The 24,223-nt window shown below is 36.4% G+C and overlaps 1 protein-coding gene across 4 annotated transcripts in view; it reads right to left on the reverse strand.

Annotated features, from left to right (window-relative positions):
- Positions 1 to 24,223, reverse strand: part of SMAD4 (SMAD family member 4) — a 64,585-nt gene that overhangs the window by 21,825 nt on the left and 18,537 nt on the right. For all 4 annotated transcript variants that reach the window (XR_003685372.2, XM_028523937.2, XM_036010200.1 and 1 more), the window contains exons 5-9: positions 20,789 to 21,001; positions 17,756 to 17,875; positions 17,544 to 17,660; positions 16,050 to 16,100; positions 1,204 to 1,387 (exon numbers count right to left, since the gene is read on the reverse strand). Coding sequence is in view for 3 of the 4 variants with exons in the window: in XM_028523937.2 (XP_028379738.1) it covers positions 1,204 to 1,387; positions 16,050 to 16,100; positions 17,544 to 17,660; positions 17,756 to 17,875; positions 20,789 to 21,001 (685 nt within the window). In the remaining variant the exon portion in view is untranslated. The remainder of the gene's footprint in view (positions 1 to 1,203; positions 1,388 to 16,049; positions 16,101 to 17,543; positions 17,661 to 17,755; positions 17,876 to 20,788; positions 21,002 to 24,223) is intronic.

Genomic DNA, 24,223 nt, shown 5'->3' on the forward strand with positions numbered 1-24,223 from the left:
CCAAATTGATAGTAGATAAAAGTGGCTACTTAAATTAATTAAAATAATTTAAAAATTCAGTTAATCACATGTCCATATTTTAAGTTTTCAACAGCTATATGTAGCTAGCAGCTACAGTACTGGACAACACAGATATAAACCATTTCCTTCATCACAGGAAATTCTATTAGCACTGACTTAGAGAGTAGGTAATTTGCCATAGACACAGCTTTGATAGAGCCCAAATGATGTATTTACACACACATTTTCTTAAAGAGCAAAGATCACACAATACCTAAAATTGTGTTTTCCCATAATATTTCATCTTAGGCATTTACATTTGATTATATAAACTTCTTATCTATGTTTTAATGACTACAAAAAGAAAGTTTATCAAAATTTACTTAACCATTCTTTTATTATTTTCCAACATTATAAATAACATTTGCAGAAAGAGGTCTTAAGTTATTATTTCCTTTAAATATGTGTAGAAATAATATATGATCAGGGGAAATAAAAATTAGTTCTTAAACTGGATTCCAAAAGGTCTTGTTACTATTCAACCATAGAAACTTCATTTACACACAAATACACACAAAATCTTCAAGATGTGGCATACATACACAATGGAATATTATGTACACTAATAAAAAATAAAATCTTGCCATTTGTGACAACATGGGTATTATGCCAAGTGAAATAAGTCAGGCAGAGAAAGACAAACACCATGTGGTTTCACTTATACGTGGAACCAAAAACACAAAACAAACCAGACTCATAGAAACAGAGACCAAAGTGACAGTTATCAGAAGGGAGGGAGTGGGAAGGACAGGTGAACAGGGGAAGGGGAATTTAGTCAATAACATTGTGATAAGCATACATAGTGACAGATAATTGATTCTAGATTAGGGTGATCACATTGTACGGCATAAAAATGTCAAATCACTGTATTGTACATCTGAAACTAGAAACTAATATAACCAACATAAGATTGTATGCCAACTATATGTAAATAAAAAATAAAGTTAAAAAAGACAGCCTTTTATCATATTTTAAATGGCAAACAGCTACAATTCAAGTGGAATGCTTACTGACTCTGAATTTGCAAGATGACCTTTGTTTTTTCCCTATTCTAACACTTAAATAATCTACTCTGAGAAATATAACTTTGAATAAAAGACAGTGTGCTATGTTCAACTTTTAAAATAACTGTACAATCAGTACCTTGCTCTCTCAATGGCTTCTGTCCTGTGGACATTGGAGAGTTGACCCAAGCAAAAGCGATCTCCTCCAGAAGGGTCCACATATCCATCAACAGTAACAATAGGGCAGCTTGAAGGAACCTTAAATGTCTCTCCTACTTGAACATCCATTTCAAAGTAAGCGATGGAGCACCAATACTCAGGAGCTACAGGAAATAAGTGAGAGCGAACATCACTCAGCAGAACAAAACTCTTCCTACAAGGAAGGGTGAAGGGATGGAGAGGCATCTGAAAAGCACCTAAAACAATATGAGTAAAATGACAACACATTTAAAAAGTAAGCATTTTTCATGTCTTCTATTTTTTCAGCTCAGTCGCTAGCACTCTTGAAACTCCAGTAGTCATTTTTAAAATCTCTGAGGTAAGAATTTGATTCTTACCTCAAAGAATCCAATCAACTAAGAATTTAAAGAATGGAAATAAGAAACTAAAATAAATTATTTTACCATAATATTTCATTGACTGCACATATTTTCTACGTAGTCTGAACTTTTTTTTAAGATTTTATTTATTTATTTTTAGAGAGGGAAGGGAGGGAGATAGAAGGAGAGAAAAAAACATCAATGTGCGGTTGCTGGGGGTCATGGCCTGCAACCCAGACATGTACCCTGACTGGGAATCGAACCTGTGACACTTTGGTTCGCAGCCCGCACTCAATCCACTGAGCTAGGCCAGCCAGGGCTGAACTTTTTTTTTAAATGTACTGACTCAAGACATACTCCAAGTAAGTATTCCTGAAACATCAATGCATATTGTATTTTTCTGGTCTCCTAATTGAGAGTAAGGGCATAAGCTATTCTACCATTCATTCAGACCAGAGTCAAGGTTAATTACACTACAACTACATAGTTGCCATGAGTATGAATTCTCAATTGTCTCTTGGGTGAAAGGTCATTGTTCCATCTCTTAGTGAAGTTAATTCATATTAACTACTACAATTTTATCTTTGAGGACATATTTAGTATATTCATTTGAACAACAGTAAATGGTTTAAAATAACTTTAAATGATTGGAAAAAATGAGGCACTATGTGGTTTGATTTGTAACGATTTCTGCTTATAAACAAATTTTTTACCTGTATCTCAATGTACCCTTTATGAACTCTGACTGGAGTAGCATTTGAAGCAATAAAACTTTCAACAATCTGAATAGTTAGAATAACCAAAAAAATAGATCTTTCCAAACACCCCCAAAATCTTAAAATGCAGTATAACTGATGCTTTGAATACATATTTAAAATACTTTGTAAAGTCTTTGTATCTAATTGATTTTCAAAATGTTATCAAGTTGGAAAGTACTTTCCAATAAAGAATTAATAAAACAGACCATGAAGACTGGGTGATGCAAGAACAAAATTTCAAATGTTTTATCACAGAGATCAAATCAACTAATGATGAATACAAACATTACTGTAAATATATTTAAATCATCAGTAGGACATGAAAACTAGTGCTACAGTGAAGTGCCTTATGAAAAGGCCAGTTCTGAAATATTTAAGTTATTCCTTATAACAAAACTCTTTATTAGAGACATCACATTATACGATGAACAAGATGCTTCAGCAAACAACGGGCAGGTATGCTGTTTGAAGCTAAACTAAAAAGGTGGTCTAACACATGATATCAATTATCCAAAGTTTTGGCAGCAAAAAAACAGTAACAGCACTTAAAGAGGTCTTTATACAATCAGCCCAAAAAGTAAATTTTGTTACAAACAACGCCCCTGAAGTCATGAATGTTTACAATGCTGAGTTAAAAAATGAGGTGCAAGTATATGCATTTCCTAGTTCACACTGAAGTAGTTTCATGGTGAGCAACCTTTTTTCCCTGAGAGTTAGCTGGAGAGTGGAGGGGTGGAGGAGTTGTACAATCACATTTAAACAAAAATAAAACATTTGTCATCAACTACAACCTACTCTTACCTCCAGCCAAGATGGAGGCGTAGCTAGACATACTGTGCATCCTTCCACAACCAAAATAAGGACAGTAATTTAAAAACACAAAACCAGGACCGACAGAAAACTGAACTGTATATAAGTCCGACAACCAAGGAGTTAAAGTAGACACATCCATCCAGACCAGTAAGAGGGGCGGAGTCCGGCGGGGCGGGGAGGGTGTGGGGGGGGGGGGGTCGCGGCAAATCGGTGGCTGGGGCACCTGGGTGTCCAAGGCAGCAGCTGGCGGAGGCTGGTGGACCCAGCGAAGTGGTGGGTTGGGGAGGGGCATGGCACTCAAGGTAGCTGGCAGACGGGCGGTCCCACGTTCATGTGCAGACAACCAGGCAAAGCTGGGGAGCGAGACAGACCGTGCAACCCAGGGCCCCAGCGCCGGGAAATAAGACTTCAAACCACCGACTGAAAACACCTGTGGGGGGCGAGGCAGCAGCGGCAGAAACTCCCAGCCTCACAGAAGAGTTCGTTGGAGAGACGCACGGGGTCCTAGAACATGCACAAACCCACCTGTAACAGGGCGCAGCCAAGAGGGGAGCCCCAAATAGGGATTTGTAATAGGGTCCGGAAGAGCTTGGGGGTAATTGGCTGCACACCACAGGGCTACACCTGCTGGAAAGCCGGCAGCTGGGGCCAATTGTGGGAGGAGCCGGAAATGAGGCTGCAGAAGGAGACCGGCGCTGGGATTTAAATGGGGACGCGGCAGCCCCTGGGCGTCTCTCTTTTTGGGATCACAGGTCTGTTTAGGACCACGCGGCTTTGGAAGTGCTCCCATTTGTCACGTGGAGGGTACCGGGAGGACTGTGTGCACTTGTGGGGAACTTTAGTTTATATTATTTCAAATAAATAATAAATTCCTTTCCTTTTCACTGATCTCTGGTATTAAGTGACGTATTTCCTCAGGCGGCGGGCAACAGGAACCCAGCAGGTGTGAAGGAATCCCCGGAAAAAAAGGGGGTCTTTTATATTGTTCAGCGCCACCCGCCGCAGTCTGTTCTGTAACACACCCACACAGGACTCGGCACCAGAAGGGCACGACTTGCTTGTGGGAAGCGGGAGAAGTAACTGAAATCTGGCAGAGAGTGGAGCAAGTGCCGTTGTTGTGCCTGGAACCCCTGCCCACAAACAGCGTCACAACCCTGCGACTGGGTTGCCCCACCCTGGTGAACACCTAAGGCTACGCCCCTCACCGCTACGTAACAGGCCAGACCAAAAAAAAAAAAAAAAGACCACGGCGCAAACAAAAGAACAGATCAAAGCTCCAGAAAAAAACAACAACTAAGTGACGAAAAGGTAGCCAACCTATCAGAGGCACAGTTCAAAACACTGGTAATCAGGATACTCACAGAATTGGTTGAATTTGATTGCAAATTAGATGAAAAAATGAAGGCTATGCTAGGTGAAATAAAGGAAAATGTACAGGAAATCAATAATGATGGGCAGGAAACTGGGACTCAAATCAATCGAGTGGACCAGAAGGAAGGAAGAAACATCCAATCAGAAAAGAATGAAGAAACAAGAATTCAAAAAAAATGAGGGGAGGCTTAGGAACCTCCAGGACATCTTTAAGTGTTCCAACATCTGAATTATAGGGGTACCAGAAGGAGAAGAGGAAGAGCAACAAGTGGAAAAGATATTTGAACAAATAATAAAGGAGAATCTGACAAAGGAAATAGACAAGCTGGACCCAAGGAGGAACACACCAAGGCACATCATAATTACATTAGCCAAGGTAAAAATGAAGGAGAGAACCCTAGAAGCAGCAGGAGATAAGGGGACAGTAACTTACAAAGGAGTTCCAATCAGACTGTCAGCTGATTTCTCAAGAGACCTTGTAGGCAAGAAGGGGCTGGAAAGAAGTATTCCAAGTCATGAAAGACAAGGACCTACATCCCAGATTGCTCTATCCAGCAAAGCTTTCATTTAGAATGGAAAGGTACATAAAGTGCTTCTCAGATAAAGTCAAGTTAAAGGAGTTCATCATCACCAAGCCCTTATTATATGAAATGGTAAAGGGGCTTATCTAGGAAAAGGAAGATAAAAAACATGCACAGTGGAATGACACCAAACTCACAATAATTAACCACACCTAAAACAAAAACAAAAGCAAACTAATCAAACAACTAGAGCAGAAACAGACCCACGGAAATGGAGATCACATGGAGGGTTAACAACAGGGGAGCAGGAGGAGGAGAAAGAGGGAAAAGGTACAGAGAATAAGTAGCATAGATGGTAGGCAGAAAATAGACAGGGGGAGGGTAAGAATAGTATGAGAAATGTAGAAGCTAAAGAACTTATAAGTATGACACATGGACATAAACTAAAGGGGGGGAATGTGGGTGGGAGGGGGAGTGCAGGGTGGAGGGGAGTGAAGGGGGAAAAATGGGACAACTGTAATAGCATAATCAATAAAATATATTTAAAAAAGAAATAATACAGAAGTCAATAAAATGCACCCCTCTAAAAAAATTACAACCTGCACTTAAACCTTATTTTTTTATTTTCCAGTCACCAAGGGATTTTCTGTTTGATTCTTTCTGTAGTATTTCAGGCACCATGCAACAGTGATGGTTACATAAAGCTACATCTCTGAATAGGTTTAGAATGAGCTGACCTGCTAGCACTAGGAAGAGTTTAAAGACACGCGAGGATTAAAAAAGCTGGTATCAGAGTTGTGTCAGAAACCAGGGATGAAAAATGACCATCTATTAAGCGGTTATTAATCCTAGGAAAGTACAGGGAAGGGGGTTACTATCTGTGAGCACAGAGAGGACCACTGGGAATCTAAGTGGTTTCTAGAGAACTGGGCACTGTTGGGATATAAAACACCATGTGTTCAACTTTTCTACTGCACTCTAAATTTGATAGCCAAACAAGAGAGAACATTCTTATTTCTAAAACAGGAGCAGGTAATACGAATTCATTAAGTTCATTTGGCCTTTCTGGATCTCCCTTTGCTCTTTTGCTCCAAGAACCAAATACCATGTAAGTGACAAGCTTGCAGCTTCTCAAAACTAACATGACAGCAGGATGAAATTACTCAGTTCAGAGAGTTTTGATGCCCCAATTCATTTTAAAGGAAGTGGGATTGTTACATGTGCTTGTTGACAGTTGATATTTTTCGTTCTTGTTCCTAAATTACTGAAGTTGAGCTGCTCTCATGGAGCCTACACTGGACGCTCATCACTGGCCAGGAAAAAGGTTTAAAAGACTAAGTTTAAGGCCTAAACTTAGTTTAAAAGGTTTAAAAGACATGAAAAAAATTTTTTAACAATGTTAAGTATGTAGCTAAATGTTTTGTAATGGGAAACCATATTATAAAGCAGTTTTTTATCAAATAAATTTTGTTTAATTATAATGGAAAATGAAAGTCTCCACAGCATTATCTTTAATTTCTGAAATAAAATTCATTTAAGAAAAAAATTTAATTTGCTTAACTTTCTTAAAAATTAAAAATTTGAATAAAGCCCTTAAGAAACTCATTCTAGCCCTGGTTGGTATGGCTCAGTGGATTGAGTGCCAGCCTGCAAACCAAAGGGTCACGGGTTCGATTCCCAGTCAGGGCACACACTTAGGTTGCAGGCCACGTCTCCAGTAGGGGGCATGTGACAGCCAACCACACATTGATGTTTACTTCTTTCTCCCTCCCTTCCCCTCTCTCTAAAAATAAAGTCTTAGAAAAAGAGCAAGAGGCTCATAAATTATCATTTTTATTATTTGGATTTCAGTGAGATGCACTCTGAGAATCTTTTATGAACACATAAAGGAGCTCTCTTAAATGGATGAATAGCTCCAATGCACTAAAACACAATCTGAATTTGGAAATTTGTATATTTTGAATCCATTTTTGAATTACTAAGACAACCTCAAAGACACTGAGGGAACTCTTCACTTTAATATGAAAGCAACACTTAATTTGATGACTGTATCTCAGTTTTAAGAAACAAAAACACTTTGGATGCCTTGTATTTCTTGTCTGATTGCTGTGGCTTGGACTTCCAGTACTATGATGAATAAGAATGGTGAAAGCAGACATCCCTGTCTTGCTCCTGATCTTAATGGGAATGCTTGTAGTTTTTGCCTGTTGAGCATGATGCTGGCAGTGGGTTTGTCACATATGGCCTTTATTATGTTTAGGTACATCCCCTCTTTTCCCACTTTGCTGTGAGATTTGATCATAAATGAGTGCTGAATTTTATCACATGCTTTTCCTGAATCCAGTGATATGATCATGTGGCTTTTTAAAAATTTATTTTTTAAAAGACTTTATTTATTAATTTTTAAAGAGAGACGAAGGGAAGGAGAAAGAGAGGGAGAGAAATATCAATGTGTGGATGCCTCTCACGTGCCCCCTACTGGGGACCTGCCCTGCAACCCAGGCATGTGCACTGGACCCTTTTGGTTCGCAGGCTGCCCTCAATCTGCTGAGCCACACCAGCCAGGGCTGATCATGTGGTTTTTACCCTTCATTTTGTTTATGTGGTTGAATCGCATTTAGTGATTTGTGCATGCTGTACCAACCTTGCATTCCTGGAATAAACACCACTTGATCATGGTGTATGATCTTTTTGATGCATTGCTGTATGCAGTTTGCTAATATTTTGTTGAGGATTTTAGTGTCTATGTTCTTCAGGGATATTGGCCTATATCTTTCTTTCTTTGTAGTTTTTATCTGGTTTTGGAATTAGGATAATGCAGGCCTTATAAAATGAGATTGGGGGCCTTCCCTCCTCTTGAATTTTATGAAATAGTTTGAGGAGAGGTGTTAGTTCTTCTCTAAATGTTTGGTAAAATTCATCCATGAAGCCAGTCCAGAGCTTTTGTTTATTGGGAATTTTTTGATTACTGTTTCAATTTCACTAGGTGTAATCTGTCTGTTCAGACTCTCTGATTCTTCCTGATTTAGTTTTGGAAGATTGTATATTTCTAGGAATTTATCCACTTCATCTAGTTTGTTGGCATCATATGTTGCCATGTGTAATGCACACCCACGTTTTTGGCCCAAACTTTCAGGGAAAAAAATCTTTCACTTTAATTTTTAATTCAATTATTTATTTATTTATATATATGTACTTGGGGTTTTTGTTGTATTATAAAGGAACTTTATATTTTTAAATTTTATTTATTTATTTTTAGAGAGAGGAAGGGAGGGAAACACCAATATGTGGTTACCTCTTGCATGCCCCCTACTGGGGACCTGGCCCACACCTAGGCATGTGACCTGACTGGGAATAGAACCAGCAACCCTTTGCTTCACAGGCCGGCACTCAATTCACTGAGCCACACCAGCCAGGGCAAGGAATTTTAGCATTTATTTTTGAATATATTATGTTGTAAAAAATGTTATGTAACAAATTATTACAAAGCATAGGAACAGATACAAGGTATTTCAGGTACTACCCAGGTATAATGTGTATCCTTATTTTTCCCCTCTAAAATTTGGGCAGAAAAGTGTGCATGATACCTGGCAAAAAACAGGTAGTTGTTCATTATTTTTCTTACAATCTTTTGTATTTCTTTGGTGTCAGTTGTTATTTCTCTTCTTTTATTTCTGATTTTATTTATTTGGGTCCTCTCTTTTTTCTTGATGAGCCTGGTTAAAGGTTTGTCAATCTTGTTTATCTTTTCAAAGAACCAGTTCTTGGATTCGCTGATCTTTTCTATATTTTTATATTTTTTAGATTCTATTTCATTTGTTTCTGCTATGATCTTTATTATTTCCTGCCTTTTGCTCACTTTGGGCTTTTTTGCTTGTTCCTTTTCAAGTTCCTTTAAGTGTGAAGTTAGATTGTTTAAATTTGAGCCTTTTCTTATTTTTCAACAGGCCTGGAATGCTATGCATTTCCCTCTGAGGACTGCTTTCCCTGTGTCCACAGGTTTTGGATTGTGTTGGGTCATCATATTTGTTTCAAAATATCTTTATTTCTTCCTTGATCTTGTTGTTGATTCATTCATTGTTTAATAACACGTTATTTAGCTTCCACGTCTTTGTTGTTTTTCAGTGTTCTTCTTGTGACTGATTTCTAATTTCACAGCATTCTGGTCAGAGAAGATGGTTGGTATGATTTCAATCTTAAATTTGCTGAGACTTGTTTTGTGTCCTAACACGTGGTCTATCATAGAAAATGTTCCATGTGCACTTGAAATGTATGTATATTCTGCTGGTTTGGTATGAAAAGCTCTGAAGATATTAATTAAATCCATTTGATCTAGTGTGTTGTTTAAAGCTGCTGGCTCCTTGTTGATTTTCTGCCTGGAAGATCCATGGAAGTCAATGGGGTGTTAATATCCCCAACTATAAGTGTATCTGCCAATGTCTCCCTTTATGTCCATCAATATGTGCTTCACATATTTAGGTGCTCCTATACAGTGTATGTGAATGTTTATTAGGATTACATCCTCTTGTTGGATTGTTCCCGTTATCATTATGTAGTGTCCTTCTTTGTCTCTTATGATAGCCTTGCTTTTAAAGTCTATTTTGTTGGATGTAAGTACTTCTGTGCCAGCTTTTTTTCCCCTTTCCATTTGCATGAAATACCTTTTTCCATCCCTTTATTTTTAGATTGTGTGTATCTTTCGATCTGATATGGGTCTCTTGAAGGCAGCATATACATGGGTCTTGTTTTCTTATCCATTCAGCTACCCTATGTCACTTGGTTGGAGTTTAAGCCACGTACAGGCAGCCAAGTTGCAAAGGCATCCAAATTGGAAAGGAAGAATAAAACTGTCGTTATTTGAAGATGACATGATACTGTACATAGAGAACCCCAAAGATAACACCAAGCAACTACTAGACTTGATTTAGTAGCAGGATACAAAATTAATATCCAGAAATCAGCTGTATTTTTATATCTTAATAACAAACTAACAGAAAGAGAAATTAAGAAAACAACCCCATTCACAATTGTTACAAAAAGGAAAACTTCCTAGGAATAAACCTAACTAAGGATATAAAAATGCCTGTACGCAGAATAATTACAAGACACTGAAGAAAGAAACAGAAGAAGATATAAATAAGTGGACGCACACGTACCAGGAACAGGCATAGATAGTTCATGGACAGGAAGAGTTAACATCATTAAAATGTCCATACTATCCAAAGCAATCTATAGATTCAATGCAATTCCTATCAAGATTCCAATGATGTATTTCACAGAACTAGAACAAATATTTCAAATATTTACATGGAACCACAAAAGGCTGCACATAGCAATAGTGATCCTGAGAAAAAATAATAAAGTTGAAGGAATCATGCTGCCTAATATCAGACCATCCTCTTAGGCCACAGTAATCAAAACAGTATGGTATTGGCATAAAAAGAGACATATAGATGGATGGAACAGAATAGAGAGACGAGATAAACTCACACCTTTATAGTTAATTAATACTCAACAGAGGAAACAAGAATATATAATGGGTCAAAGATAATTTATTCACTAAATGGTGCTGGGAAAACTAGACAGATATGTGCAAAAAAATGAAACTATACCACCTTCTAATACCACACACAAGAATAAGTTCAAAATGGATCAAAGACTTAAATGTTAGACCCAAACCCATAAAAACTGTAGAAGAAAACATAGGCAGCAAAATCTCAGACCTTGCTCATAGCAGTATCTTATCAGATCCATCTCCTCAGGCAAGGAAAACAAAAGAAAAAATAAACAAATGGGACTACATCAAATTAAAAAGTTTTTGCACAGCAAAGTAAATCATCAACAAAATTTAAAAACCTACAGGATGGGAGATCATATTCATCAATACATCTGATAAGGGATCAATACCCAAAATTTAGAAAGAACTTACAAAATTCAACACCAAAAACACAGCCCAATTAAAAAATGGGCAAAGGACCTGAACAGACATTTCTTCAAAGAGGACATACAGAAGGCCAACAGATATGAAAAGATGCTCATCATCATTGATCATCAGAGAAATGCAAATTAAAACCACAATGAAATACACTACCTCACACCTGTCAGATGGCTATCATCAATAAATCAACAAACAAATGCTGGCGAGGATGTAGAGAAAGGGGAAGGAATCCTTTTGCACTGTTGGTGGGAATGCAGATTGGTGCAGCCACAGTGGAAAGCAATATGGAGATACCTCGAAAAATTAAAAATGGATCTGCTTTTTGACCCAGTGACCCCACTTATGGGAATATATCCAAAGAAACCCAAAACACTAATGTGAAAGAACATAAGCACCCCTATGTTCACTGCAGCATTATTTACAATTGCCAAGATATGGAAGCAGCCCAAGTGTCCATCAGTAGATGAGGGGATAAAATAACTATGAGCTATTTACACAATGTAATACTACTCAGCCATAAAAAAAGAAAAAAAATTTGCCCTTTGTGATAGTATGTATGGACCTGGAGAACATTATGCTAAGTGAAATAAGCTAGTCAAAGAAAGACAAGTACCATATGACTTCACTCATATGGGAAATCTAATGAACAAACGGAACTAACATGGTAAATGGGGACGGACTCACAGATGAAAAGCAGGATAACAGCTGTGGGGAGAAGGGAAGGTGAGGAGACAGAGGGATTGAACAACAAGGAAAGAGGACTCATAGACACCGACAGCAGTGCAGTGACTGCTGATGAGAGAGGGGTATAAGGGAACTAAATGGTAATGGAAAAAAAATAAGATTAAATTTTTTAAAAAAGTAAAAACAGAACCCATAAGAAAAGAAGTGAAATGGTGACCTTTTCTAAAACTATTTTTCAACTAGTTATCCAAGTCAAAGCACAGAAATCACCAAGTATAGGGCCTGTCCAAAAGCTTTAACACCAAGGTAGCAACCAATACTAATTATATTCATTTTCTACAATTTATATTACCTATTTTCCTAAAACATTTATGCAACAATCTTCAAAAATAACTTCCCAAAATAGATTCACTACATATTATTGATGATTATTAATTACTTAAAAATATTTTACATATTGAGAGGTATATGCATATTTCCTGTCTAAATGGTCCTCAGTCTGTAGTAGACTATTTTAGCATTTCTTAATTAGACCTTAAGGGACTGCATTAACCATATACCTAACACAAATATTTCACTTTGGTTTCTTTTCTATTTATTCATGAAACACAACAGCAGCTATGTAAGCTAGTAACTGTAATTTAGTAGGGTTAGACAGTACTAGAGCAGCAGACACAGAGGGGATCAGGAAAGGCTTCCCAACTGTGGTTCACTTAAGCTGGGTCTTAAGTGTTCGCCGTGTTCAGTAGATCAGGGAAGCCCAGTACGGGCATCCAGCTGTCTCCAGCGATTCTCACTTCCTGCTACTCACATCCTTGTGTAGTCCCCTCCCTACAACACAGAATTTGATGGAAATGGTGTAACTTTTGAGGCTAAGTCTGAAAGTCACCAAGGCTCTGTCTCACTTTCTCTTGATCACTGACCCTGGCAGAAGCTAGCTGTCATGTGAAAACACTCCAGAAGCTCTAGAGAGGTCTACACAGAGAGAAACTGCAGTTTCCTGCCAACCATAACACTAACTTGCCAGGTGTGTTGGTAAGTCACCCTGAGAGTGAATCCTCCAACTTCAGAAAAGCCTTCAGATGATGGCAACCCAAGCCAACAACTTGACTGCAACTTCACGAGCCTGAGCCAGGGCAAACCAGCTAAGCCACTCCCAGACCCACAGAAATGAAATAAGATAAATTGTCATTGATGTTTCAATCTGTTAAATTTGGGGAGCAATTTGTTGCAGAATAACAGATTTAATTTTATGTATACATAGAGCATAAGACATAAGAGGACAACAACACGTGCAAAAAAAAGCACAGAGGGATGATACAGCCGAGCAAGCCTGGGTACAGAGCTCAGGATGGTTAAAGCACAGAGAGATGAGGCCAGCAAAGTAAGCAGACAAGGATCAGAGACTCTTTTTTTCCTTTTCTTTTTCGCTTAGGTAAGGAATTTGGACTTGATCCTATGGCCAAACAATAAAGCAGGAAAATCAATGTGAGATCTTTTTAATAGAGAAATAACAACTAGATCCTAATTTTAAAAGAAATACTGTCCTAGCTGGCGTGGCTCAGTGGATTGAGTGCCAGCCTGTGAACCAAAGAGTGGCTGGTTTGAGTCCCAGTCAGGGCACATGCCTGGATTGCGGGCCAGGTCCCCAGTGGGGCACATGAGAGGCAACCACACACTGATGTTTCTCTCCCTTTCTTTTTCCCTCCTTTCCTCCCTCTAAAAATAAATAAAATCTTTAAAAAAATAAAAGAAATATTGAATATAGTACATATTAAACGGTAGAGAGGAGAGCAATATGACTGGAAGCTCTCTCAATAGGGAGATGAGTTAAAATATTCTTTTAACAGTACAAGAGAAAAACTAATGGTAGTGAGGTAAAAGAACTGTTCTTGAGCCCATTAGTATTCATAGCCAAAGAGTTCACAGACATCTGGGTTCCAACTAGCTGACTATATTTAAGGTGCATGTGCAGAGAGGATCCCCTCCAGCAACCACTGGAAAGAAACCTTTCAAGATCATCCTGACCATTAAGTTACTTCCTATTCTGCTCAAAGACAGAAGCTTTAATGCCCATGCAGGATGCTACAGACGCATATCCTCATAACTAGTTTATGCTATTCCCTAACTACCAGAAGCTATTAGGCCTTAACGTAAGTTCTATCCTAAGAAGAATGAAATAAACCTATCGTAAGGCCAAAAGCAACTGCAGACTCTAAAACTGAGTCCAAATAACTAGCTAAATGCCACCACTCCCAACCCCACTCCACCATTGCATCCAGGGTAGGTCTTTCTTCAGAGCCCTGACTACTGTCATTCCTGCAGATCACCTTCCTCTAAGACTTAGAGAGACTGAGAACTACCCACTGCCCCATGAAGTTGCCAGGGGCCACTAATGACTCTCAATGATGGTTCCTTAAAGCCAGCAAAAAATCTCATTCTTGAGATTCTAGATTTTCCCCTCTTATCACAATATATTTATTTACAAACAAAACTAAGATTCTGATACAATGATTTCAATTACATCATTTCAAATGCAAGTAAAACCAAACTACAAAACTAGATTAAGGATGCATCATCATTTTCAAAGAGCAGAAAAACAGTATCTATAAAAAGCAGGATAGTGGTTATCTCTGGGGAAAGGAGAGGGAAAGTTTTTGACTGAGACAAAATTCATGAGGTAGGAAGGTTTCTGTGGGGAGGGTAATAATTTAGTTTTCAATCTGGGTGGTATTCAATACAGGTGTTGGCTTTAACATTATTGATTAGACTGTATGTATACATATTTTATGTACTTTTCTGTATTTTACATTTCTCAGTAAAAATGTTGCCCTGGCTGGTGTGGCTGAGTGGATTGAGTGCTGGCCTGTGAACCACAAGGTTGCTGGTTTGGTTCCCAGTTGGGGCACATGCCTGGGTTGCCAGTCAGGTCCCCAGTGTGGGGGGGGGGCACATGAGAGGCAACCACACATTGATGTTTCTCTCCCTCTCTTTCTCCCTCCCTTCCCCCTCTCTAAAAATAAATAAATAAAAATTTTTAAAAAAAGAGTTATAAGCATAAAGATGTCACCTTCAATGTTTTGTTTAATAAGACAGAAGAAAAAAATGGAGCCAACATAAACAACAAATAGCAAAACACTGTTTAAGAAAATTATGTAGATTTATTTGAGGAATTAGAAAGTATCCTTTAAGTTGATCATATAATTACCACAGTCATATTTTTTTTAAAAATCTTTATTGGAAACATATACTAAGATACTTACATATAAAATGAACACACAGAATTTCCTTCAAAATAAAAGGCAAGGGTATGAATGAAAAGTAAGTGAGGGGCCCTGGCTGGTGTGGCTCAGTTGGTTGGAGCGGCATCCCTTAATTGAAAGTTCGGGCGCATACTATCCCCAGTCCGCGCACATACAAGAGGCAACCAATTGAAGCTTCTCTCTTGCATGGATATTTCTCTCTCTAAAAGTAATAAAAAACTTACCTAGGGCGAGGATTTAAAAAACACACAAAAACTTTATGGACTTTTGTCATAGATAACATTTACTTGGGGGGGGTGGAGTACATAAGGGTATGAATGAAAAAGGATTGGCCATTAGTTGTTAATAGCTACACCAAGGGATGAGTACAGTGAAGAAGGGATCTTCCATACTAATATGGCATTTGGTATATGCTTAAAATTCTTATGATAAAACATATTTTGAGTTAGGGTAAAAAGGTGATGAGTTGAAATTATATATTTATATCTTTTTATGATAAGAAAAAAGATATGAAGGGATAGAAGAAAGGAAAACAAATCAAAATCCTATGTTTATGTTAAGGAGCCTTTGGTACTTTATTTCTAAACTTTGTTTTATTACTTCTATATATTAAGAAGTTAATATTCAAACTATGAACTGGAAAATCTACTTAGCCATTTACTCTTTGAGCATAATTTAATCAGTCCCTAAATTACAATTAGCCAGAGATTCCTGAACTTATCATTTAAGACAGAGTGAATTATTTTTCTTTTCAGCATCTACTTCAGATCCTTCTCTAGCTTTTTAAGCTACAATTTTACATCAGTTCTGTTTTGAAACCTAGTTTTCTCTTGCTGCATATTTATGTATTCATTGCTAAAACCAGCATTTTGGTACTTTATACCTTAACTGAAGATAGTTATTTTCTTTCAGAGACAGTTAAAAAGAGTCAAATATAAACAGTTTATGTGTGATTACATTGGTTACTAATTAATGCCATAATGAGAACTGTACTTATCCAAACATTAAATTACTTTGTAATTATATCAAAGCCTGTGTATGTGTTTCTACTACCATAAAGAAAATCTAAACAGGGACTCAATTTGGAAATACACTTACCAGGATGATTGGAAATGGGAGGCTGGAATGCAAGCTCATTGTGAACTGGCCCTAAAGAAAACACAATAAAAATCCCAATTTTATTTATTAAAAGTTCACCAATGCTAAAATGTTTAATAAGGCTTACTTAAAAATAACTACCATACCTTAGGAGCGGCTTGGATCAGGCTTATGCAACATTTGAGAACGTAAAAGCTTAGTTTAGATTGTAATTATAGTGAGCAAATACCCCTGAATTACTTTTGTAGATAGTTAATAAGTAACATTTTAGTGCTATGTGCCAAGTGCTGTTAAGAAATTTAAACAGTTGTACATGCAAAATGTATTGTAAATTAAAAATAAATTATTCACATAACATATAATGCAGCATAATTTATAATGTAATATATAATAATAATTCAAATCATTAGGTCCATTCTAAAATCAAGTGTGTATGGTTTATTTAATTAAGGATATTTCCATAATGGAACAATAGCTAATATAACTGAGAGATTATTATGTGTTAAGACACTATGCTAAACATCTCACATGAATTATTACATTTACTTCTTACAACATTGAAATGGATACTACTATTATTACCCTTAAGGCATAGAAGGATTAAAGAACTTGCTAATGGTCACACAGGCAGTTAAGGGTCCAAGTTCAGCAACTTTAACCACTATGCTGGCCCAGGCAGCCATTAAAAATTATATTCTTTTAAAACATGGAAAAATAGTAGCACAACTGGAAAAACAACAGGATTAACAATATATACAGTAAGATCTACCCCCCGCCCAAATCTATATATACCCATTTCTATGACTGGAAGGAAAACATGCCAAAGTATTAAAAGTAGACTCTCTGAGTCACAGAATTCTGGGTAATTTTTATTTTCTTATTTATACTTTTCTGTATTTTCTAAGTTTCTTTGGTACTATTAATCTTAGAGGGAAAAAAGACTCAATATATATGAAAGACTTATACTCTAGATTTTACTATGCCAAATGAACAGTGTTCCTACTGCGCCTGAACTACAAGCTATGTTCATCAGAAGGGTATCCCTCCCAATCACACCTGCGCAGAGTAATGAAGGGTTCAACATCTGAATGTCTATGGTATGCTAAGTAATACAGTGAGGGAACCCTTGAGGTTCTGATACTCAAGGGGTTTCCATCAACTTGGGGTGGATATACACATACATATGAGATCTAAGAACATACACAAAGCAAACAAACAAATGAATGGAAATCAATGTGGTGTTAATGAAACATTAGCAAGAGAAAAATAAATGTATTTAGTAAACATCACTCCTCTAAAAGGTATGACAACATAATTATAAAAAATAAATAATACTGTTTACCAAAAATAGTGAAAAACACTATTTAATAAAACTAAATTGTTAGGTGAATAAAAGATGTAAAAACATTTTTTAAATGAAAAAAAAAAAAAACAAACAAAAAAAACCAAAGTCCTCAAAAAGAAAAGGCCCCTACAACAAAAACAAGAGCTTACAGTAATGTCCGGGATGGGGCGGCATAGGCGGGTGGTGCTGAAGATGGCCGTTTTGGTGGTGAGGCAAATTAGGTGTGTATGGTGCGGTCCTACTTCCAGTCCAGGTGGTAGTGCTGTCTAAAAATTAAGGCCCACATGGATTAATTTGCTTTTATAAAGTCTGCCTATTTTTTTCTCGTCTACTTAAAAGATTTTAAAAAGTATGTACATACTATGATGGTAAGTAGCTGGCTGCCCAGTAAATCCATTCTGCTGCTGTCCTGGCTGAGGCCCTGAAGCTATCTGCAACAATCCTTCACTATGGCTGCCTGCCAGTATACTGGCAGGCTGACCTAGAGGAACAAGAAGGCATTAATATGGTACATGCACAGATGCAATCCTATGGTTTTATACAGCAAAGGAAGGACTAAATTATATCTGAGAGTCACCATAAAAATAGGCAAAAAGTGGAACTCATTCATGGCCTAGCAAATAAAAAATTCTCAAGTCCACTATAAAGGCAAAACTTGGAGGAGTTCAAAACTATTACTTAAGATAATGTCTAGCTAATTTTAGTGGCCTATTTATTCACAATATTCTTCAAAATGTCAGCAAAATCCCTATCATAACAACTTCAGAAGCACATCAGCTCACCCCAGGCCATTCCATCCAGGTCTGGACTGTTCTGATTCGGACTTCAAAAGTCCATTATTATCAGCTCTGATACCAGTAATAATATAATGCTAGGGTTTGATAAAAGAAAAGAAAAGCAGGCAAATATATTAAATGGAATGTGATGGGTAAGGTGAGTAAATTAAAAAAAAAATTTTTTCAAGCTCCACTGTCCAGTCATATAGCATTTTCAAGTTAAAAAAACAAACAAAAAAACCCACTATCAGACTATCCGTCTACTTTGAAATTTTTTTCATGTGCTTTTAAAAACCAAGAATCACTTCTTACCAATAACATTTCCTGTAAATCCTAAATTTACAGGAAATTACTTGCCCTCTCTATATGTAATATAGAGGACTAAGCCTCCTCTAGCTTCTATTCAATTCAAAACCATTCTGATATTGCTTACTGGCCTACATTTTTTAGGGTTTTTTTTAAGTGGAAAAAACTTGATTTCTCCAAGCAAGCATTAATTAAGTCAATTGTTTATCTCATTTGGAAAGCACTGACATTTCATAACTGTTATCTGTTACTGGCATATCTCGATTTTTTCTTATCTGAATGAGAGTCTAATCAGAGAGAAGGGGAGTAAACGACCACTGCTCAGAGTATCGAGGAAAAGGAACATTCTTCTCTCTACAAATTACATTTCCCTAAGGCTAAAAACTACAGAAAGTATTTAAATACTCCCCAAATTATTTATTTTTAAAGACAATGTTTTTATTAATTTCATTTCCTACTCACCCACCGAAATTTTTGCAAGCTATCTTGTGATTTGAATTTACAGATGTTTAGAAAGAGACTCTGAAGACACACAGGTGCCACATGAACATAAAGTGTAAAGGAGCCCAATGCAGTTATCTGTACTGAATATTTCTACTATACAATCTCAAGTACATATAATGAAATTGAACAATACAAGTAAATCAGCTCATGTAAAAGTCTTCCAATTCCTCTATTTTAATCCAATTTTTCTTTTAATTTCCTCCAAGTGACTATATATAAATATATAAATATCGATATGCTTTTTGAGATGTAATGCACAAAAGTTTGCAACAAACTCTAAAACTTAACGCAATTATTACTCAATTATGAAAATATATCCAAAAGATATCAAGACAGAAGTATCTGCATTTCATTCATATCACTTTTTCTAGTCTTCACAGGGAATAGGACAGTTAAAATGAAGCCAATTCTGCACGCATCAACAAAGGTGTACAAATTCAACCTTAAGATAATACCAACAAAGGTTGGGTGACTGTGCTCTAGCACTAATAATCTATGCTGGAGACTAATTTATTCTCCATCACTACCCACTCTCTTCATGAACAATATTACCCAAATTAGTACATAAAGAATAAACAGTTAACAGAAGCATCAAGTGATTAAGGGTCCAGGTTCTAAAGCAAGTGCTTAACCGATATGACCCTCTTAGAATATGTGAGACTATTCTCACATATTTTCGCATAGAGACTACATGAGTCTATTTGATGAGACTGTCATCTCATGCAGCAAATCCAAATGATAATTGCTTTGAAGAGGTGAAATGACTTAAAGAGTGGGAAAGTTGGCATGCTTCACTCAAAAACTCAATTACATAAATCAGTCCTCCATTTATTTCCAAAGATCAACTTTCTAAACTAAATCTGATTTGATATTAAAGTAAACAGAATAATGTTCCCTTTGTTTAGCAGCTAACAAAGTATCAGTCTAGATCTATCAACACCCAGTGCTGATGTGGGCTTATATACAACATCCTTAGCAACCAGGAGCAAATAACACCATTCACATGCCAATACCCCACTCTGTGATTAGTCTAAAAAAGCTACTCCATGCAAATTGTCCAATATTTGGTGATTGGGAAATAAATAAAAGTAGTAACAGAACCAAATCATTAAAGCCTTGATCAGCCCCCTAAGAAAAGCTGAACCTAATAGCCCTGTGGCAGGGAAGGTGGCCCCTCTATTATGGGAAAAACCTTTTTGAAATTAGACTTATTTGAAAAAAAATATGAGTTAGATACACAGAATTAACTTTATTTTGCAATTGACTAAAATACTTAATGTTTATCTTGAGGGATATTAAGTTATAAACAAGTTTGTCAAGATCCCTCCCAAGTTTGTACAACAGGAGACTAAAATGACTTATAATGTAATATCCTGATAAATCAAAATAAAAACACTGATTAAAAGAAAGCTCACAATTCCATTTACACAGAGTTTTGTAAACATGTTGGTTTAAAATTACTTGTTAACCACTTAACTATTTCTCTAAAATGTATCTGAAAGCTCAAGAGGCTTTTCACTGCTGCATGTAAGAGTGATAAAGTACAAATTAGACCATTAATTTAAATCAATATTATAATCAAAGTAATTAATTAAATTCCAAGTGACTATACGTCAGCATAAAAATATTTAAATAAACTATAAGCCATTTTTTCCAGGGCCAACCCAAAAATCTATTTAATACTTGTTTACAAATGAAAGATATCATAGTACTTTTAATTTCTAGGAGTTTTCCTCCAAGTGACTACATATAAATATTTTATAGTTAGGGAAATTCAGCTTGTGACTACATCTCACTCTACAACTCACTTGTGGAAGCCACAGGAATGTTGGGGAAGTTGGTGGTGCTGGTAGCATTTGACTCCGATGGAGCTAACAGAGCTGGGGCGCTGTATGTCTCCGTCGATGCACGATTACTTGGTGGGTGCTGAATGGTTTGAATAGAGTGCCCTTCAGTGGATAATGATGGCTGTCCCTCAAAGTCGTGAACATATTCATCCTTCACCAACATACTTGGTGGAGCTATACAGAAAATTAAACATTTTTAAATCTTTTAAGCTTCTACTCCCAGAAAAAAATCTTGTAAGCAATATAACACCTAAAATCAGCTACAGTGTAAAGGACAGAATTTTTCCACAATATTTTTAAAACATATTACTTTATCAGCAAAAGCTGTTTATTTAGAGGTAGCAGTGTCAGATATATTTTATCATAAATTTTAATGACTCCTTGAAATTTGAAGTTAGACTATATTCCAACAATTTCCAGCAATGGTTCTGAACAGGTATTCCTTAGTTTCTAGAAATAATAATTACCTTAAATACATAACATGAGGTAGACAAAAATCAAATGGCTGGGAAAAATATTCACCCAGATGAGAAGATGAATTGAGACTGAGTACTTAGCTATCTCTTTGCTAATTTCACACACTGTAGACGTATGAGTGGGATCTGATAACTATCCAATTCCAGGATCTAGAATTAGTTAAATAACAGTCTTTGAAAGTGAAGTATATTGAATGTCCCTGAAGGGTTAAGAACCACACAGAAAAATCCTAAATGTTCCATCAAACTGAAACTTCCTTCTAGAAAAGCAACCAAATTTATCAAATGATGTTTGATAAATATGTGACGTGAAAAAACTTAATAATCAACATCTGTCACCTGTATGCTTACACGTTAATAAGCAAAGCTAGACTGTAACTAATGTAACATAATACCTTTCCTTGAACAAACCAGGGAATAGGGTTTGTTGTGAGGAAAAAAGAAAACTCAAACTGTATTTATAATGTTAATTGTTCTCTATCCAGAATCTCCACGTATATTTGTTTTGGGGCTTGCTTTTATCTTTAGCAAAAAACCACTTACTGCTTCTGAACTAACACTACCCCAGAATTTTACAATCTGTTGAATTCCAATACTAGGTTCTTTTCTTAGAACAGTTAATAAGTCCATGAAGACATTCTCTTTTCCATTAAGAACCAGCATATTGAGCTCTTTATCTTTCCCTGTCAATCTTTGAAAAAACTTTACACATAGCCCTGGCTGGCATAGCTCAGTGGATTGAGCGCAGGCTGCAAACCAAAGCATCGCAGGTTCGATTCCCAGTCAGGGCACATGCCTGGGTTGCAGGCCACGGCCCCCAGCAACCACACATTGATGTTTCTCTCTCTTTCTCCCTCCCTCTCTAAAAATAAATAAAATCTTAAAAAAATTTTTTAAAAAACCTTACACATAAATACCAATTATTTGAGTGGCTATTTTTTTCATTAAACTGAGAATATTTCAACACAGCAAGAACAATCCATTGTTCAAATTTCTATGCACAATCTTTTAAAGGTTCTTTATGAATCAAGTCATGAAGACATTAATATTTTTAAGACACATAAATTTCACTCCCAAGAATTTCTCTTTAGAAAATTCTACAAAAACAGAAAGATAACCAAAAGGATGCTTAACACATCATAATACATCAGGGAAAATAAAAAATAAAAATAATAATGAAAAAAAGAACCCAACCACTCATCACTAATATTGACCAAATTATAAAAATATGAAGAAAAAAAATCATTTGGGGCATAAAGTAGGAATGGCTGTATTTATTCAATCTGTTCTTTAAATTACACTCTTCAACAAAGTTCTGTGATTTTCTTCATATAGATTCTGATGTCTCTACTTAATTTCTGGACATTTTAGGGGTTATTTTTGCTGTTATAGTGACTAGGATCTTTTCACCTAGATATCAGTATTACTACTACACAAGGAAAAAGCTATTGATTTCAGAATATAGTTGGTCAAACTGATACTCACTGCTTCTGCTTTTCTGTTGACTCTCCAGCTTAATATGCAATCATAACAACTGAATTCTGCTTTGAAAAAAGTATGTCTCATAACTTTTTCTTGCCCAATATGTTGGCTAAACTTTCCCAAAGGTAAGTTTGAGACTTCTACCAGTCTACAGGTCTATAAATCAAGTAACTAAAAACATCTGTTTCTTAGGTAAAATTGTAGGCATCAACAAGATAGATGTCTGCTATATATTTTTGCCAAGAGAAAAAAAGTAGATTACAAAACACTATTGTACAGTATGATCATATGCATGTTTAAAAAAATCATACACTGTAAGTCAAAAAGCAAGGTCCAGAAAAGTACACAATATACTTTTTGTGTAATAAAAGAGGGAAATGGTACATGTATTTCTGCATATAGAAACCCTGGAAGGAAACACCAGAAACTAATAAAAGTGATTACCTGAGGTGGGGGGGAATGGGGACAAGGGTGGGAGCACTTCTGTTCACTGTATACCTTTTTATAGTATTTTGATTTATGGATCATGTATTGCCTATTCAAAAAAATAAAATTAAAAAAACATATAGTATATATTTTTTAAAGTCTAGAAAAACAGACACCAAACTGTTAAGTATTTCTCTTTATGGATGAGCATTCAACAAATTCATTCACTAAAAAAATATTTATTGAGCACCTATGTTCCAGGTACTGTTCTAGCACTTGGGATACATCAATAAACAAAAGAAAGATCTCTATCTTCATGGAGCTTACAGTATTCTATAGTATTTTTCTACCATTTAAATACCTAACAGTGAGCAAACATTGCCCCAGCTCCTGCTAGCTATCTAATCTTAGACAAGTTCCTTGACCTCTCTGGGCACCAGTCTCTTCATCCTTGATAAAGTGTGGATAATGCCACCTACCACGAGGGGCATTGTGAGAATGATGACACGATACTTGTAAATCACTTACCTCAGTACCTGATACAAAACAAGCACTTAGCATCAGCTATTATGAGTTAACCATATTTTCAGGGCGGTCATACAGTTATTGTAGAATGTTCGATGAGCAGTAAGGAGTGCACAGGAAACAGAAAAGTTGAAGCCACTGGGCTTGTTCTAGCTCTGTACTCTTTATCACCACCAGCAGGTAGGCCTCATACTTGTCTAATGGGACTGTCGCTGTCTTACTTACTTTTTCTTTCCTCCTAGACTAGGCTCTGAGCTCCCTAGGTAAAGAAAACATACCTTATTTGTCCTATTGTCCCTGGAACCTAACACAGTACCAGGCAATACATGCTCATTAAATATTTGTTAAAGTGAATATACAGGTGGATGTGGTCATGGAAAGCTTCATAGAAGAGATGAGACAGACTAGAAATGATTACTACCACTACAATCCTAAATCAAAAGTGAAGGAATTAACCCATTGTATTAACTTTTAGTTACCTGGTCTT

Source organism: Phyllostomus discolor, chromosome 9 (genome assembly GCF_004126475.2).
Source record: "Phyllostomus discolor isolate MPI-MPIP mPhyDis1 chromosome 9, mPhyDis1.pri.v3, whole genome shotgun sequence".
Lineage (NCBI taxonomy): Eukaryota > Metazoa > Chordata > Mammalia > Chiroptera > Phyllostomidae > Phyllostomus > Phyllostomus discolor.